The sequence below is a fragment of the Maniola jurtina genome, chromosome 15 (assembly GCF_905333055.1).
Source record: "Maniola jurtina chromosome 15, ilManJurt1.1, whole genome shotgun sequence".
Classification (NCBI taxonomy): domain Eukaryota; kingdom Metazoa; phylum Arthropoda; class Insecta; order Lepidoptera; family Nymphalidae; genus Maniola; species Maniola jurtina.
This window is the reverse complement of record NC_060043.1, coordinates 1,328,820-1,346,918: the sequence shown is the minus strand read 5'-3', so window position 1 is coordinate 1,346,918 and position 18,099 is coordinate 1,328,820. Positions and strand designations below refer to the sequence as shown.

Below are 18,099 nucleotides of genomic sequence, written 5' to 3'. Positions count from 1 at the left end.
CCTACTGAACTGTTATCTGAATTTCTGTACCAACGACCGAATATAGCCTTGACCTAGCGTAAAATCCATCACGAAACAGTCCCACATTCAAATATTGGAATCACTAGGCACTAGAGAATATTTATAGCATCTATTTCCACTCATTCAGTACCGGTCTCTCAACCTGTCGCAGTCACACGCAAGAACCACGAATACTGCGCGTGCGCGTGTAGGTACATACAGCTACCTACTTAAGTTTTCCTTAGTTCGAAAAGATAAACAAATCGCAGACAACTTCTCGGAGAAACGCGTAAGCGACGCCATTTCCCGGCACTTAAGATTTTCTGGAGTTAGATTTTTCATGATATTTTTTTATGATAAGAAAGCTTGGCGATGAGTTGCCAAACAGCTTTGATAGTTATATAAGTATACTTAAGTGATTTTATAAAGTGATGATAATAAAAAAAAGAATACCCGGCCGAGTTTGTTGTGGGCTCTTCTCAGACTTGGGCGCGTTTGGAACCCTCGTAGCTTACGTTTTCAGTTTACGTAATTAATTATCACCACTATATCATCTTACAAATCTAACAATTGTGACCATCAAAAGGTGCACAATAGGTACCTACCATGGTATCTACTTTGAATAAATGATTTTGAGTTCACTCCTATCTACCATGATTTCATTTTCCTGTAACAAGGTCGTGAGGTGGAGCGAGACGACCTCACAGGGTTGGCAACCATTGGCGACCATTTCTTCGATCAATATACCTTACCTAATCGAAGGACCATTCGACATTGGATATCTAAAAACTAGAAACGTTTTCGAATACAACTTCATACTAAGCTTACAGACAGGTTGTCACGAGAGGCGCGCGTGCGCGTTGAACTGCGATAACGATGAATATAATATCATTACTCACAATTTCTTAACTATTTAAATTTTAATTCAGAATTGTTCACTAACATGTGAATACACTGCCTTATTTGAAAAAGGTCGTAGCTAGACTAATTAAAAAAAATATCTAAGATATCCCGTGGGAACGTGTTTTTCCGGGATAAAAATTGCATACATCAATTTCCGCGATGCAAGCTACCCCTGTACCAAATTTTTCATACCTAAATCGGTTGAATGGATGGGCCCTTATGAATCCCGTGGGAACTCTTTAATTTTCCGGCTTTATTTTCCGGTTTAAAAAGTAGTCTATATATTATGTCCGTCCCCGCGATGTAAACTAACTCTGCACCGAGCATCAAAATCAGTTCAATTGTTAGGCCGTGTAAGCTAACAGACAGATAGGTAGATAGCTGCACACTTTCGCATTTATAATATTAGTATGGATGGATTAAAGGAAATTATCAATATTATTTCCGACGAACAAAGCGAGGAAAAATCTTGGAGACACTATACCTAATAAATACCTATGCGGGCCTTTGATAAAAATTAAAAATAAACAAAATACTTTAGTTTATCTGTCTGTGAATAACTTACTAATGAGTTCATGAGTCACGACAAATTCTAGGTTATCATAACACATCCTCAAACGGATGCGAAATGCGAATTATTATGTACAAACATCGATGTAGATGCAAGCCGGTCCACGGGGACACCCCGACTCTTCGTGGAGTAAGATAGGTATTTTTTTAGTATAATTTGTGTTATTAAATAATACAATATATAATCTATACTAATATTATAAAGAGGAAACCTTTGTATTTTTGTATGTTTGTATTGAATAGGCTCAAAAACTACTGGACCGATTTCAAAATTTCTTTTACCATTACTTAGAGGGATTCTTCCGAATCCGTATAGGCTATGTTTTATCCCGGAAAATAGATAGGATTTTTCGTGGTAGTGTCCACCCGTGCGAAGCCGGGGCGGGTCGCTAGTATATAATAGTAAGATAGAAACTATCGCTTAGCTGTTGGATAAGGGTAAGCTACAGAAGGCAGTGGTTCCTGAGACGGCACTCTGTGAAGAGGTTCCTCACTCTGGAGCCCTGACCACTGGCAGCTTGCTAGTGCCACCCATTTTACTATAGTTTTTTCCTGTCATCGTCACTTTAGTTTTCTGTTGTTTTTGTCATTTCGGTTATTTTACTTTTAGTTATTTCTGTTTTTTTTTTGTTTCCGTTATTTTATATTTGTAAATAATAAATAAAATAATTAATTATTTATTTTATTCTGTCTTCGCGATGGAGCGTAACTTTAACATTTTGTCTCCGTTCTCCATAAAGTGCCTATTTACGAAAAAAAATTGGTATAAAATGCGAGTCCTACCATCGAACAAGAAATAACACTTCTTAATTTTTTCATGGTGGTCATTTTGTATTTTTTGTTGTTATAGCGGTAAATAGACAGGTACACATTCTGTGAAAATTTCAACTTCTATCTTCCTATTACGGTTCACGAGATACAGCCCGCTGACAGACGGACGGACGAATGGACAGCGGAGGCTTAGTAATAGGGTCTCGTTGGCACCTTTCGGGTACGGAACCCTAAAAACTTTATAAGTGTTGGTAAAGTTATTATATGAAATGTCTGGTCTGTCCTCTGTGATAACTTATGTACGTGCTTATAGGTACTAGTAGGTAAGTACTTATTATTACGTAAGTAGGTAGATACCTAGGTATTTATCTGCTCGAAGATTGTTATGATCAAATTCATTGCCATTGCCAGGAACAGCAACCGCGCTTTACCATACCGCTGCGCTGCTATATTCAATTAGACTTTTACAGGTTCTTTTGAATCGTCAAGAGCATCTACCACTGGTTCGGAATACCTTTCCTACCGAGAAGAACCAGCAAGAAACTCGGCGGTTGCTCTTTTCAAAGATTTGATATGAGCAACCGTCGAGTTTCTTGCTGGTTCTTATGGCTATACAATATCATACTATGCCTACCTACCTCGCTCTACAATTTTTTTTCAGACAGACTGAAGGCTAACTCCCCAAATCGCTCTCCCTCCTCACCTCCAAAGAAAGGGGTAAAAATCTTTTTAGCGGATACTTAGGCTGAGATTTATAGAGCGCACTTGGACTTAGCTTACTTAGACTTAAGACACTGTTAAAACGAGACAGTGTTATAACATTGGCATAAATCTGTCTCGTTTTAGAGCTAAGTCGAATAATAGGTAGTCGAAGTAGTAGTACGCTCTATAGATCTCCGCCTTAGATTGTGACGAGTGCTAAGAATTGTTGAAAGCACTAATTAGTTGTCTGTGCCCTCGAATTGAATAGAATAGCATACTATGCATGGGTGTGTCTGGGTGGTGTGACCAGCGACCCGCGCGTCAGGTAGGTAGGTACATCGGGAATGTCAATTTCCTGACACGGTAAGGTGACAATGATAAATCGTTGTGTGGGACATTTTCTTTTTACCCCACTACTGCAAAACCAAAAGGAAGTTATGTATGTATGTATTTTTGTATCCAGATGTGATGTTCCACAGTAGCGTTTAAACTACTGGGCATATTTTAATGAATGAGGTGTTGTTTTATTTGGGAACATTGTCACCATGACAAGTTAGACTGTATACACCCACAGCTTTACTTAAACCTTCCGAGAGTGCGCAACCACACATCCAACTCCCCACCACCTTCTAATGGACTTGATATTGTATTGAGTCCCTAAGACAGTCCCTCAGGCACGCAAACGGGTCGCTGTGAACAAAAAATGTATGGCGCTCTATGGAATGAAATAAACTACAACCAAGCATCCCGTGCACTTATAGTCATGTCGGAAACAGGATCCCCTAAGGCAGTGCATCTGCATATGTTTTGATGCCCCGATATGATGACGAAGCCAGGCCTACTTTGACATAAGTACATACCTATACAAAATATCCCGCAGGCTGGAAGTCGTCTTATCCTAGTACGTCGTCTCGCTGCGCTTGAGTCTGTTTATCCCAAATAGTTCAATTGTATGGGGACCCTAATGAAATGATAAACAATGGGACAGCTGCCAAACATGGGAATGTACCAACACGTGCCAGAGCTATTCGCGGACAGACAAACAAACATCAATGGAGCACATTCAATCCATTACAATTATATATATGACTATAATACTACTGTATTATAACTATACTGAACTATATATACTGAACTATATATGATGTACTGAATTATATATAGTACTGATATGCAAAATTCTCTTTTGTACATATTAACTACTTATTATCGATGTGTAGGTATGGCATAACTGGCAATTTGGCATGGATTGAATTTAAATCCAATACATATAATAATCAATGATATTGATTCAATTACTTTATAATATGAAATGATTTATTAAACTTTTAAAATAGGTATTTCCATTTCTCTGTCTAAAGTACTTAGGTATGGTTTTGTCGACTTACGTAAAGGCTTCGAAACGAAAGTGAATGGTAGGTAAGCATTTTATAAAATGCACAAATACCTATTAAGTATTATGACATCAAATTCACTAAATATCAATAAAATTAAGCAATAAACCATAATTTATCCTAAAATATGCCCAGAATCTCAGGGTCCAAACGATGTCAGAGAAAAATTCTTTAGTTCTAGCATTTTCAGACCTCTCTTCTACCATTGACTTCCGTTTATTTCAAACTACAAATATAAAATGTTTTATATTTAACAGTAGAGGTACTCAATTTTAAATCCATACTTACTACATAATATTATAATTAAATGCGAAAATGTATCTGTCTATCTTCTAACTTGGCTCCAGCAGCCCGTCCGTTTAACCAAATTTGACGAATAATATTGTAGGAGGTAGGTGCAGAGATAGCTTGTATTCCAAGGAAGGACATAGGCTAATTTTTGTCCCGGAAAATTATAGAGCTCCCACGGGATAAAAAAACATAACTTATGCGGATAAAGTCGCGGGCATCGCCTATCACACTAATCACACTCTGACACTTCACACTATCACACTAATATTAATTTGACTGTACCTTACTCGATGCTTAATAATAATATGAGATAGGCGCCATTTGTCCCGCCTTAACGCATCTATCTCGCTCTATCATATAGCGCTGTCCCTCTCTCTCCACCACCAACGCCAGCAGTACGGAGCTTGGCCACAAGGTGGCTATTTTATTCATTGGCGTTTTGTTTCCCGCCGAGAACGGTTGTGCTTGCTAAAATGCAGCACTCTGGAGAAAAAATTACCTGCATTGGATAAAGTATTATAATACTCACGCAAGAGTAACGATAAAGTATTATAACAATATTTCATAAAGGTTGTAAACCAGATCACGTGAGTTTTTCAATTTATTTAATTCTTATAAATGTTTGAGTATAGAAATGCTTTTATTTCTTAAGCAAAATTTTACTGCATAGCTAAATTCATTGGCTATTTATGAAAATGTCATCTTAGAGGTAGTTTGTTAATTTAAATACATGATTCAACAGATAGTTTGACATCGAATGAGTCAAATATCGATTTTATTAAGCTACCGTCAATGAATCCTATATAATTTCCAACAATTCATTGTGAACGAAAAACTACTTCATAAGGTAGGTAGTTTTTAAAACATTTGCAGTTTTTGTTACATTCAGCGCCACAAAAACCACAGTTGGTTTTACCTGGCACTGAGTTAATTAATTATAGCTATACGATAAAAAATAAAACTATAGAAACCAGCATAATGCCAAATTGGTAATGTAGGTACATAGTGCTTAATCTTGTGGGTAAGTAAGAACAATGTGCGCGACGCGCAACGTCGTGAACATTCACGTAATTCGTACTTTTAAATGCTATCAATTCTATGGAAAGAAATGTTGAAATATTTATTGGTTAAAAAACTAATGCTATTTATGATTTAATATGAAAGGTATCCGGTAGTACCGGTGCTTCCATTTTCATTTACTTTTAGATTCTTGCAGAGTAAAAGTACATAATTGATTACATTGAAAGGAAAAGGTTCAGGTACCAGTTTCCAGATTAATCGAGCCTATTGAAAGTGAACAAATTTATAGCTTACTAAATGAAGTAAAACTTTCGTACCTACCCACCTACCACTCACGATATGTTGATAAATTGACCGGGTTTCATGAACTGAACCCGTGGTAGATGCCTTTTTCGATTCAAAAGAATTGGTATAAGTCTAATTGAATAAAAACATTTTGAATTTGAATTGTATTCATGGTCATATTCAGAACAATGGTATTAGAGTTACCTAAGAGAAGCGAAAGTGTAAGGCTCGAAGAAATGTTAAAAGGCCTTTTATAAATCTACCTTCGCCGCGCAGGCGTATTTTTGGAAAACAGAGTGGCTCTTCGTGGGAGTATACATGGCAGTGTTTTTGGTCATTTAAGAATCTAGCTCCGCCTCGCAGGCGCAGCTTAAAAATTAAATGCCTCCTCGCGGGAGTGCATGGGCCATTTAAAAACCTAGATTCACCTCACAGGTGCAGCTTAGAAATCAGATGCAGCTTAGAAATTAAATGCCTCCTCGCGGGAGTGCAAAGGCCATTTAAAAACCTAGATCCACCTCGCAGGTGCAGCTTAGAAATTAAATGCCTCCTCGTGGGAGTGCATGGGCCATTTAATAAGCTAACTACGCCTCGCAGGCGCAGTGTAAAAGCCAAGTAAGCAACTCCTCGCGGGAGTGTGCATGACATTGTTATGGTCTCAGTGGGATATCAATCAGTCGCTCTTGGGCGCCACCGATATCTATGCTAAGGTTTACGCTCCGTTATACCTGTTTTTTCGTCGAAACCTCCTTTGGTTCGTCTGGTTGAGGGAAAATATCTGTAGAACTTTAGCTTAATTTTACAGGTATAGGCTTATGACCTAATGTTTTTGGCCGATTAAAAACCTAGCTACGCCTCGCAGGCATAGTTGAACTACGCGGGCTGGTCAGCACACCTCGTGCATTTATGTTTGTAATGGTTCATGCCTACTCGCCCTTACAGGGTAGTCGTTGCTAAGAGCACAGCTGCTCTCTTTTCAGTCACGACGTAAATAATTTTATGGTCTTTTGCATAACCTTATTAAGGAAGGTATGGGTTCAAAGCGATACCGAATGCAAATATATTGATATAAATTTCAGAGGCCACTTGCGTCACGTTACAAACAAATTGGGAAAAGTAAAAGCTCCGAAATTACACATAGGAATATAAATATATTCTTATATCTCATAAAGCGTATCGCATACCGCTTTTTACAAGCTCCCGATATTTTTAATGGGAGTCATCCGAGCATCGCAGTCCTATTGCCATAAATTGACATCTACAGTGTGTACAGTGAGCAATGCAATCATCTTGAATTGGCTGTCGCTCTCTTGCTGCTGGCTAATTGCAGCAAGTATTAAGTTTATAACAATGTGTGTTATTCACACCTCTCAAGCTAAAGGAGCCATACTTCTGACCAAGTAAAGGTGCCTATAAATACATGAAAGGAAAACCAACAAAGCAATTTATTATTTTTATTTGGAAAACTTAATTCTATCATTACACGCTAATTCAATGGATAAGTTAACCTAAATTCATTATCATGATAAACGCATCACCAGCTCACTACAGAGCACGGCTGTCTTCACTAAATGAGAAGGGTTAAATAGTTTGAATTATATAATAATATTTTTACTATTTACAACTAACCTAATGACTCTATACTTGTCATATATCGTTGTGGTCTATATGAGCTTGCCCAGTGATCAACTGATCAGGTAGATTTGTTCAGTGACTGACATGAGCGTGCGAACTTCGTGCGTGAGTGGCGCCCGCAGCAGTACACGAGTGCGAGTGCATGTTTGCGCCAACAGGGGCGGCTTGCGTCCACGTGACCCACTCTTTCGGCTCTCGAAACTGTATTTTTCTGAAGAATGGCAGGTTTTTGCACCTTCCCTCATATTATTGGTCTGCATGAAGCGAAGGATTTGAGATGATGGTATCAGAATCTCCTTTCTTCCATCTACATGCCTTTTGCAGCTTATTCTCTCACAAACAACGTTGCATGGACATCGCGTTTCGTGCTTGAGTGGGCAGACTTCTCTTTGTCGGGCCTTGGACCAAACCGATGCATTCCAGGAGAAAGCGGTTATTGTAAGTTTCAATCAATCAATATATTTTTGATGTAAATGCATGTATGCTAAGTGCAATGCATTTGATGGAAAGTCAACAAGGATGTTAGAGTTTGTTTAAAAGTATCACCTCATTTCCAAAGTCATGGTCAGCTTTTTCGTCTAGCATGGACTTATGACAGAAGAGGACGCAATCTGCTCCTCTCTTGGAACTGGCATCGTGGCTACCAGATTACTATTATCATTATTTATTATTATTTATAATAGACTAAGCAGCTTTCGCTGATTCGTCTATATCAGAAGTGCTTCGAGTTTTCCGAATGTTTGTTTAATGTTTTTCTTGAACTGGTTAACAGAGCTTGTCATAACCACATCCTTGGGCAATTATTCCATATGTGACCGACTATGTTGGTCGGAAAGTGTTTTAATGGATTTGACAATGATGATGACATGTAGCTTCATATAATGTCCCCTAAATCTAAGATTGCTCCTTCTGAGAAACATGCTTTCAAAGTTGGGACATTTAATAGTTATTTAGTATTTTGTACGTTTCAATCCTGGATCATAGTCTAATACATTTTCAATTTTGCAAAAAAACAACGGTCATGCCGACTATGTTTCTAGACTTGGCATTCCTCGGAATTAGAATTTGCTAACCGCATACTTGTATGGCGGAGAAAGACTTTAGAATGAAATGCTAGATTTATTCGCACCTAGCCGTGCCTGGTGTAGCAAAACTTTTTTAAATTGTGCTACTATCTCATTCTATAATCTTAAACAAAGCCTTCTTACATGGAAAATTTAATGTTAACTGTTAAAATCGTTTTCCAGTTCAAAGTCACATGACAAAATTTTTTACATGCTCTGCTCGTGGCAGAAGATTCATGGTTATACTGTTAAAATAAAACAACCCCTTTATTTTTCAAAATTTTAGTTCAGAAACTGATTCAGCGGACAAAAATTCGTTTCAAATCTATCGAATTTCTATATTTCGAATAATAACTTTGATCCAGCCTGATGTATCAGAACTTAAGATTTGTTTAGGGGTTGTGATTTAATTTCATAGTTATTCGTAATTGTAACATGGTTATTAATTCTGAGTGAATTAGATCTATGTGCAAAAAGTTCCAGGAGCAAGGTATGTCCGACGCTGGAGCGATATCAGTCTAATCCAAGATGTCAAATGAACATGTTAAGACAGTTTTTTTTGTACAGTTTGTTCGGATACTATTGTGCAAGGATTGAATTTTCGTACCGAATCAGCTTACCGTGCCCCTAACTATGTCCTGATCCTCGGCACGGGCTATTTGGGTAACATTACCATAAAACTTTCAATAATTTGAAACTGTGAGAATATTCCTTGTTTTCACCAGTGAAATATCCACTTTTATGATTAAGCTTGGTCGATTTCTTTTCATATCTTTTGTGAATTGTCGAGCATTGCTGACTGTCTTCAAGTCAGCGTAGTTAAACATTGTTGTCATAAAATGTCAAAGTCAAAGAATTATTCAAAGTAGTACTTACCTACCTTGTCTTTGTCACTTTTCGACTGTCAATTTTGGGTTCTTATGATGATGTAATGGTGATACTTCATTACGTAAACTTCAAAACTAAAGTAACGAGGGTTCGAAATGCGCCCAGGTATGAGAAAGGCTCACAAGGCTCAGCTGGGTCCTGTTCTTTAAATTATCACCACTTCACAAAATGATTAATATTTAATAATAACAAATCTTTATTGACTTCACATAATGTAGTGTTTACAAGCTATCGGAGTTGTTAAGAAACTCATTCCTAAGCTTTCTTATCATTTAAATAATCCTTTACATGGTGATAGGATTTCCAGTAAGTTTCGTTTTATGAAACTTTAAGCTTGTTGAGAGACGTCTCCAAAAGGTTTTTGTTCTCTTTTTGCTTCGAAGTTAAAATCTTTACAACATTGTAATATTGAGCGCGCCAAGGCAGATCTTGGAATGACTAAGTATTGTGCCAGAAGACAGTTTGTAATAACTACGTTTTATCACCATAGCGTGGCATTAACTCATTAATCCCTTCATCATTAATTAATGAAGTCAACATTTCGGCTAACAATAAGTCATTACAAGTCCTTGGTCTGGCTCAAAGTGTCCCAGCTACAGCCGCCCAACGCAGGTTGTAGAGTGTTCCTTATAACTTTTCATGCTTAGTTTAAAATAAACTTCTAATTCTAATAATAGGAAGGATGGCTGCTAGTCAAATCAGCGACTTTTTATCATGTATTATAGAAGCAGGCGTTTTTTTGCGGAAGTCCATGATATGCAAGGAACCAAAAGCTTAATTTGCTATAATTTATTTTTGACAGTGGCATCATCCCAATTCTTGTAGAATGATAAAACAAAGAGCATGAAGGAAATACCTAAACAATGATGAATTGTTTATTTATGAGTTTCAAATTAAGACTTTCTTCTGTTCTGGTGAGAACTGTACGAACTTTTCTAAATAGCAAAGCTATGAGCCAAGAAAAGGACACTGAACTAAAGAAACTAGACTGTTCTGGGAAGATTTTTCCTGGTCATAGTTATTTTAAACAAAGGAACCTTTCCATTTTAAATTCGCTCCAGGGCATGTTTTGCGCATGTACTAAGTTATTTATTTTTACCCAGGATTGTTCGTTGTGATTAAATTGTTCGTAGTAGATATCTAAGATATCAGATGTCCGAGGATTTCATGCAGGACGGTAATAATCTCAGTATGATTTCGAAACGATTGGGTCAATTGTCTAATGTTTTTGAAATAGCTGTTTTTCGACCCAGTTATATTATTTTTGATGGTATATATTATGTTATTGACTCATAGAGTGAGTCTAAAATATTTAATCACTCTTGCAATGGCAATTGTTTTCATGACTAATCACTATCCTAATATTGATGCTGTCTAATTAATAGGTAGACTTTATATGCAAAGAATGTAGATATTTACAAGTGTTTGTGAGGTCAGCCTTACCTATTGACTGAGTATTACACATACAGGCACGCATATAATTTTATTGCTAAATTTATTGCCTAGCTTATAATGGGTTGCCTGATGTAATACATACACGCGTATATCTTGTCTGTTATTTTGTATGTCGATTTGCAAACTCATTCTTAATTCGCAATCATGTGAATAGTTTGTTAATGAGGATTTACACCCCGTAATTTTTCTTTTCTCTTTTCTTAGCAAGAAAATGGCATTATTTGCTCAACATATCAGTTGTCTTATATATATGTCACATTGGCGTCAAAGATGTTAAATCTTTGTATGGCGCAGATCACCACCACCACCACCAGGCGATAACAAACACGTCTCATATTATTATTAAGCATCGAGTAAGGTACAGTCAAATTAATAGACGCGTTTTACCTACCAATAAAACGCATATTAATTTACTTACCTTACTCGATGCTTAACTTTGAATTCTGCCTGGTGATATTCAACGCAATGAATAAAATAGCCACCTTGTGGCCAAGCTCCGTACTGCTGGCGTTGGTGGTGGAGAGAGAGGGACAGCGCTATATGATAGAGCGAGATAGATGCGTTAAGGCGGGACAAATGGCGCCTATCTCATATTATTATTAAGCATCGAGTAAGGTAAGTAAATTAATATGCGTTTTATTGGTAGGTAAAACGCGTCTATTATAAAGGCGAAAGTTTGTTTGTACCTATGTGTGTGTGTGTATGTTACTCCTTCACGCAAAAACTACTGCACGGATTTGGCTGAAATTCGGAATGGAGATAGATAATATCCTGAATTAGCATATAGGCTACTTTTTATTCCGGAAAACCAAAGAGTTCCCACGGGATTTCGAAAAACCTAAATCCAAGTCGCGGGCGTCAGCTAGTAACTTATAAATTGAGTACTTATCACCCAGTTACACAGTTTACCTAGCTAGCTAGTTGTCGAGGACTTGAGTCACCTTGCGACTTGACCTAGATATTACTCATTAACCTAATTATAGGGCTTAGTAATAAAATAAAAAGACGTCATAAAAAGTTAACTACCTTTCAACGTTTATTGGGTGAGCCAGCTTCAAAATACTTTGTACTTTTAATAGATTCTAAATTGTTCGAAATGTTAGTGCTTAAGTACCTACCTACTTATTTTGAGAAAAGTTCATTCCCTAAACACTCCACTCCAATTATAATGCTGAACCGAGCACCAAACCCGAGATCGCGAGTGCGGGTCAAGTAAAACTTACGTATGTAATAGCTACCGATACTTACCTACTAATCAATACATCGTCATCATTGTCAACCGAAACTTCCACTGTTTAACAGGGCTCTCTCCGTCACTCGTTTCATACAATCGTAGTTCCAATTTCATTTGGATATTAAGCAACCAAAGTACATGAAATTTTGCAGACATATTCTAGAAACTAATATCTGTGTCTGTGGTGTTTTATATTTTTCTAAAAATATTTAGTTTTAAAATTACAGGGGCTCAAAGATTTGTATGAAAATTTTTAAGACCGCGTAACTTTGAAACCGAATATTTTAACAGAAATCTGGAAAACCACAGACATAGATATTAGTTTCTAGAATATGTCTGCAAAATTTCATGGACTTTGGTTGCTTAATATTCAAATGAAATTGGAACTACGATTGTATGAAACGAGTGACGGAGAGAGCCCTCTTAACACAGGTCCTTGTAGGAACTTCCACTCACCACGGTCTTGCGCTGCGCCGCCGCGGCCATCACCGACCAGGGTCTTCTAAGTTCCAACATTGCACTTTCCGGTGCAAAGTCGGCCAGTCTACCACACTGTGACCCTAACTAACGGTTTTTCGAACTATGTGCCCCTCTGACTCCCAGTTTAAGTACCTTTAATCACGCAGAGAAACTCCAAGCATATTAATTATTACCTATGAAACTCTGTATAGTTATTTACTCGTAACACTTGCGTGAAGATTTCTGACGTAGTGGCGCAAGAGCCGTATCGCAAGTTGCAACCCATGCGGCATTAGCTATACCTACTTAATACCTAGCTAAATAAATAAACAGTTTTCCTACAAACTGCGCACGTTAGAAAAGGTTATCGATGAAATTGACATCCACTCGGGTCATACATCGTTATGTTTATTACAATTTGATGTTAGGTGCGTTTGTTATTCCTAGATAATCATGTTATTACGATCATAAAGTGAGGTGATGATGAGACTATTGCCAGGTATTTTTCCAACGAGAGGATCTCATACCAGGATTGCGGATTCAAGGATTCAACCTACGAAATTATTGAAATTCAAAAACCACGCGAAAATGGACTACGAGAGGATTTTCAAATTGAAATTTTATGTCGTGAAAGTAGTTAATTATTTTTAATTAATTTACAGTAATATTAAGTGAAAGTAGATCAAAAAATTAGAGTAGGACAGGACTAAACAATTTTTAAAACATCTATAAGTTTAGTTCTATAACTTTTTTTTTTCTCTCCCGTCTGACCATAGACATACAATTTTCGCTTCGCGTCTGACTTTACAAAGATTAGCCAATGTCAAGTTTGTAGTTATTTGTAACAAGTTAGAGAAACTATACAAGTATGGACCCCGTCTGTGCCGGCGCTCGCCGACATACGCTTGGCACCCCCTTAGAGCGCTTTGCAGTCAGTTTTAACAAAAAAAACACTCCAAAAAGGCAGAGCACGCCTGCCAGCTAACACCAACGCAGACGAAGTTCTATAACTTTTATTAAATTATATACATTGAGAAAGTGTATAATTCAGTACAAATATCCGATTATAGTCTATGCCTAGACAGAGTTGTCTGCTGTCAATGTCACATGTGACATTATCGATTTGACGCATTTGACGTTTTCCAGTCGCGAATTCCAGTCTAGTTCCGTAGATTGTAATTTAATATTTTAATTAATTATTATCAAAGATAGTTATCGTGCAATTACTCCACATGTGTGAATCAAAGCGTACTGATAAAATGGACGAAGAGGACAGGCGCGCAGAAGGTTGGAAATATTTAAACAAGCAGTTTTTTGGGGACGGTCAGTACAATTCCTTGTAACTTGTTGCAAATTAGAAAGGTGGATCATTTTAATAAGATACATTTGTCACTAGGCCGAAAGCTTTATATATTACGACCTAGGATACACTATTATCAAGAATAGTTTTAAACTCTCAAAGTTTTATAAGAATATGGAACTAGGAATCGGCTTAGTAAACGATAATAATAATTGGTACCTACTTCCTACCTAGTTTGCTAAATTATTAGATAAGGACCTTTGACATCATGCATTGATGTCGTGTCACAGCATTTTAGTTATACTTATATATAATGTTTAAATGTTGGAACCTTATATATAAAAAATAATGTTTGCCTGTCTGTCTGTTGTTCTTTCAATTTAGTTGAAACTTGTACAGTTGGTGTTGGGACTTGTGGGTAGGTTTTTAGCATAATACCATCAGCATAAAATGTTTAGCATTAACATGTTAGCTAATATTTGCATTTTATGTAACAACATGTTATAAAGAATATCTGTGTCTGCACTCCTGTCAATCATAGTCACCTTTAGACACAGTTTGTTTTTACAAATATTCCATTTTTACTGTCAAAAAGCTTGAATTTAACAGGTCAAAGCATCAGTAAAAATTGCTCCTGATGATGTTTAAATGTTGAAATCTCTAAATGACTTTAGTAGTATTTTTTGGAGACGATATGGGGTCTTGAATAAATATACATGTTTGAAAGTTGAGGTTGTATATCACCGCATGTATTAATTATTATCTAAGTAAATGGTAAGTGATAGGTTGCTAATTAATCATGGGCTCAGTCAGTGCTAGCCACTCCTTATCTTGTTTGATGTTTTGACGTTTTTATTTTCTTTCTGCTATCACTGAGGTGATAAAAGGTTTGTTTATGTAGTATTAGCATTGCTAAGTGAGAATTGATATTAAATACATACATATAAATTAGTATTTTTGTTGAAATATTCTATTAAATGAATTCTCAAGGTAAATTATGTATTAAACAAAACATTTAAATAAATTGTTTAGAGTCTTGATATCTCAACGTCAGACCCAACCTGTTGCTTTATTGTTGTACTTACTCATAGCCCAAGTTTTACGTTTAGTTAGAGGGGAAAGGGGAATATAAGTCATCATGATAAACTTGGCCAATATTCTTTATAAAAAATAAAATACAAAATATTGGGATTTGTGAAGTTAATTCTGTTGTACACAATATCTAAGCTAAACTAAAATGAAAGGTGTTATAAATGTACTCTTATGTATGTTACCTTTTCATAGTTCATCTTTTTATCTTATTTTGATAAAATTAGCATCCCGGGAATGGACTCTAGCCTATGTTTTATCTCAGAGAATCGAAGTGAGATTTGAAAACCTAAATCCACACTGGCAGTCTCAGGCATCATTTAGTTGATAAAATTGCTATATATTGTAAGTTTTATATTTTGAAAGAGTAACTGCTGAAATTGTTGCTGATTCTTTATAGAATATGCCTTCTGAACCAGTAGTAGAGTTACAGACATAGCATAAGTGACACCATGCGTGCAGAAGTAAAATGGCGGACTACTAGGTAAGCCAAAATCTTCGAAGCCCTTTGAATTTTGATGCTGCCTCTCCACTCCACTCTAAGTTGTGTTACATTTTAATTAATTGTCCAAGATTGCCTGTTTGACAAAAAATGTTTTGCTTCCTCTTTCCTAATTCGAACCGCTAGGATATGGAACGCCCTTCCGGTGTCAGTTTTCCCTTCCACCTATAATATGGGTATCTTCAAGTCAAGAGTGAATAGGCAACTGCTAGGCAAGCGCGCTCCATCTTAGGCTGCATCATCACTTGCTAGCAGGTCTGATTGCAGCCAAGCGCTAGTCTATATAATTTAAAAAAAAAAATGTATGTATTGTTTCAGGGGAGCGCGCCAACTATGTGAACATTCCGCACGTAATCGCGATGGTGGGGCTCCCGGCGCGCGGGAAGACCTACATCGCGAAGAAGCTCTCACGGTACCTTAACTGGATAGGAATTAACACTAGGGGTGAGTATTTTCTCAAGTTGATCAGGTAAATACTTAGAAGTAATAGTAACGTTAAAGTACCGTTAAAGTAGTTAGAATCCAGCTTATAATACATGGCAAGATGAAGGCAAACATAGACCTGGCTGCAGACTAATTCTGGCTTAAGCACCTTCGCCAGTGGTTTGACACAAGGTCATTATCTGTGTATGCCTATGGCAATGGCATCCAATATCCACTTAACCTTAATGATTGCCAACCTCCGATAGGAGATGAGATCTTTATAGTACTGTTGATAAAATTCAAAATTCAAAATTCAAAATAGTTTTATTCAATTAGACTTTTACAAGTTCTTTTGAATCGTCAAAAGCATCTACCACTGGTTCGGAATGCCTTTCCTACCGAGAAGAACCAGCAAGAACCTCAGCAAGAGTATATATAATATTATATAAAGAGTAATAAGATTCTGACTTGCCCCCATCATAGAAAAAACAAATCTTTGGCAAGTGCCTGATGTAAATACAACAAAAATTTTATAGATATTCTTGTTTATTTGTTGGCAGTATTCAATCTAGGCGAGTATAGGCGTCACGCGACCACCGCATACACGAGCCATGAGTTCTTTCGCGCGGACAACAAGGAAGCGATGGCCATCCGACAACAATGTGCGTTAGACGCTCTACATGATGTGTGTGAATGGCTGGTCAAGGGTGGAGAGGTGGCTGTAAGTGTTACATCTTTTTCTACGCTGTCTTTTGCGTCTATCTCACTCAGACAATATGCCCATCCGACAACAATGTGCGTTAGACGCTCTACATGATGTGTGTGAATGGCTGGTCAAGGGTGAAGAGGTGGCTGTAAGTGTTATATCTTTTTCTACGCTGTCTTTTGCGTCTATCTCACTCGGACAATATGCCCATCCGACAACAATGTGCGTCGGACGCTCTACACGGCGTGTGTAAATGGTGGTTGAAAGGACTAAAAAGCAATCAATTTTCAAGCTTTCTATAATTTTAGCAATCCTTTACTCTTTCGTTCTTGTACTCTTCTTTACACTCTATTTTATGTCTCTAATTTTCTTTGCATCTCCTGTCTCTTTATTTAGTTGAACTTTCAACTTGTTACCTAAACAAAAAGCTAGTTTCACTAGAAAGTTGTGAATATTTGCAGGTGTTTGACGCAACCAACTCGACCATGGAGCGACGGCGCATGATCCGAGACATCGTCGTGCACAAGATGGGTTTTAAACTGTTCTTCGTCGAGTCCATCTGTGATGATCCTCGGATCATTGAACAGAATATTATGGTAAGCTTTGCAACCTTGATATCAACACCTTTTCATAGTTGAAAGTCCTCGGATATAATATACAAAAAGATTTACTTCTACGTTTCTAATTTGCACCCCTAAGATATTTGTGTTAAATGGTTGACTCCTGTATTATTTAGATGCTTGTAGGAGACAACTGTTTAATGCAAAAATTATTATTGATTATTTAGGTTTATATAAACGGGTCTAAAAGAGTCTTTCTGACACTTCCATAAAGAGATTTGATTTTCCATACAAACTTATTGCTGCGATTGATAATTAGGTTATAACTCTGCTCATAAATTCCTTACAGGAGGTAAAAGTGAGCAGCCCCGACTACACAAACATCCAGAACGCGGATAACGTCTTAGACGACTTCCGCCTCAGGATAGAACACTATAAAGAGAAGTATGAACCCCTGGACGAGACCTTAGAGTCTGAATGCAGCTTTATGAAGATATATGACACGGGCGAGAAGGTGGTGGTGCACAAACACGAGGGCCACATACAGAGCAGGATTGTGTACTATCTCATGAATATACATATTGTGCCTAGGACAATTTATTTGACCAGGGTGAGTTCAGTTTGATAGCTTTTCGATAAATGATACGTCATTACTCATTAGATTCGTTCTTGATGGCGCAAGTGCCACTGAGCACATAAAATTCTTAAAAAATCAAAATGGCGGACCTTCTTCTTCTCTCTGGGCTGGTTTCCGCACTTAAACGTTTCCGTCTGTTGTGCGTAAATGGCGGACCTTATGCGCTTCAATGTGCGGGCAAACTGCAGTTGGGGTTTTTGAAAACTTTTTA

General features: G+C 37.2%; 2 protein-coding genes across 12 annotated transcripts in view; one reads left to right on the top strand and one right to left on the bottom strand.

The window, feature by feature from the left end:
- LOC123872703 (6-phosphofructo-2-kinase/fructose-2,6-bisphosphatase) overlaps nucleotides 1–18,099 on the top strand; it is a 32,692-nt gene that overhangs the window by 9,321 nt on the left and 5,272 nt on the right. For 8 of the 11 annotated variants that reach the window (XM_045917152.1, XM_045917154.1, XM_045917155.1 and 5 more), the window contains exons 3-6: nucleotides 15,881–16,006; nucleotides 16,546–16,706; nucleotides 17,153–17,287; nucleotides 17,601–17,861. In XM_045917152.1, coding sequence (XP_045773108.1) covers nucleotides 15,881–16,006; nucleotides 16,546–16,706; nucleotides 17,153–17,287; nucleotides 17,601–17,861 — 683 coding nt within the window. Of the gene's footprint in view, nucleotides 1–13,810; nucleotides 13,995–15,880; nucleotides 16,007–16,545; nucleotides 16,707–16,780; nucleotides 16,840–17,152; nucleotides 17,288–17,600; nucleotides 17,862–18,099 lie in introns of those variants that run through there. The other 3 variants (XM_045917160.1, XM_045917158.1, XM_045917156.1) reach the window with 2 other exon arrangements.
- The window catches only part of LOC123872701 (protein chiffon), a 36,421-nt gene continuing 33,502 nt past the window's right edge, over nucleotides 15,181–18,099 (bottom strand). Inside the window, exon 15 of the transcript XR_006797522.1 lies at nucleotides 15,181–15,193. The gene's annotated coding sequence lies outside the window, so the exon portion shown is untranslated. The remainder of the gene's footprint in view (nucleotides 15,194–18,099) is intronic.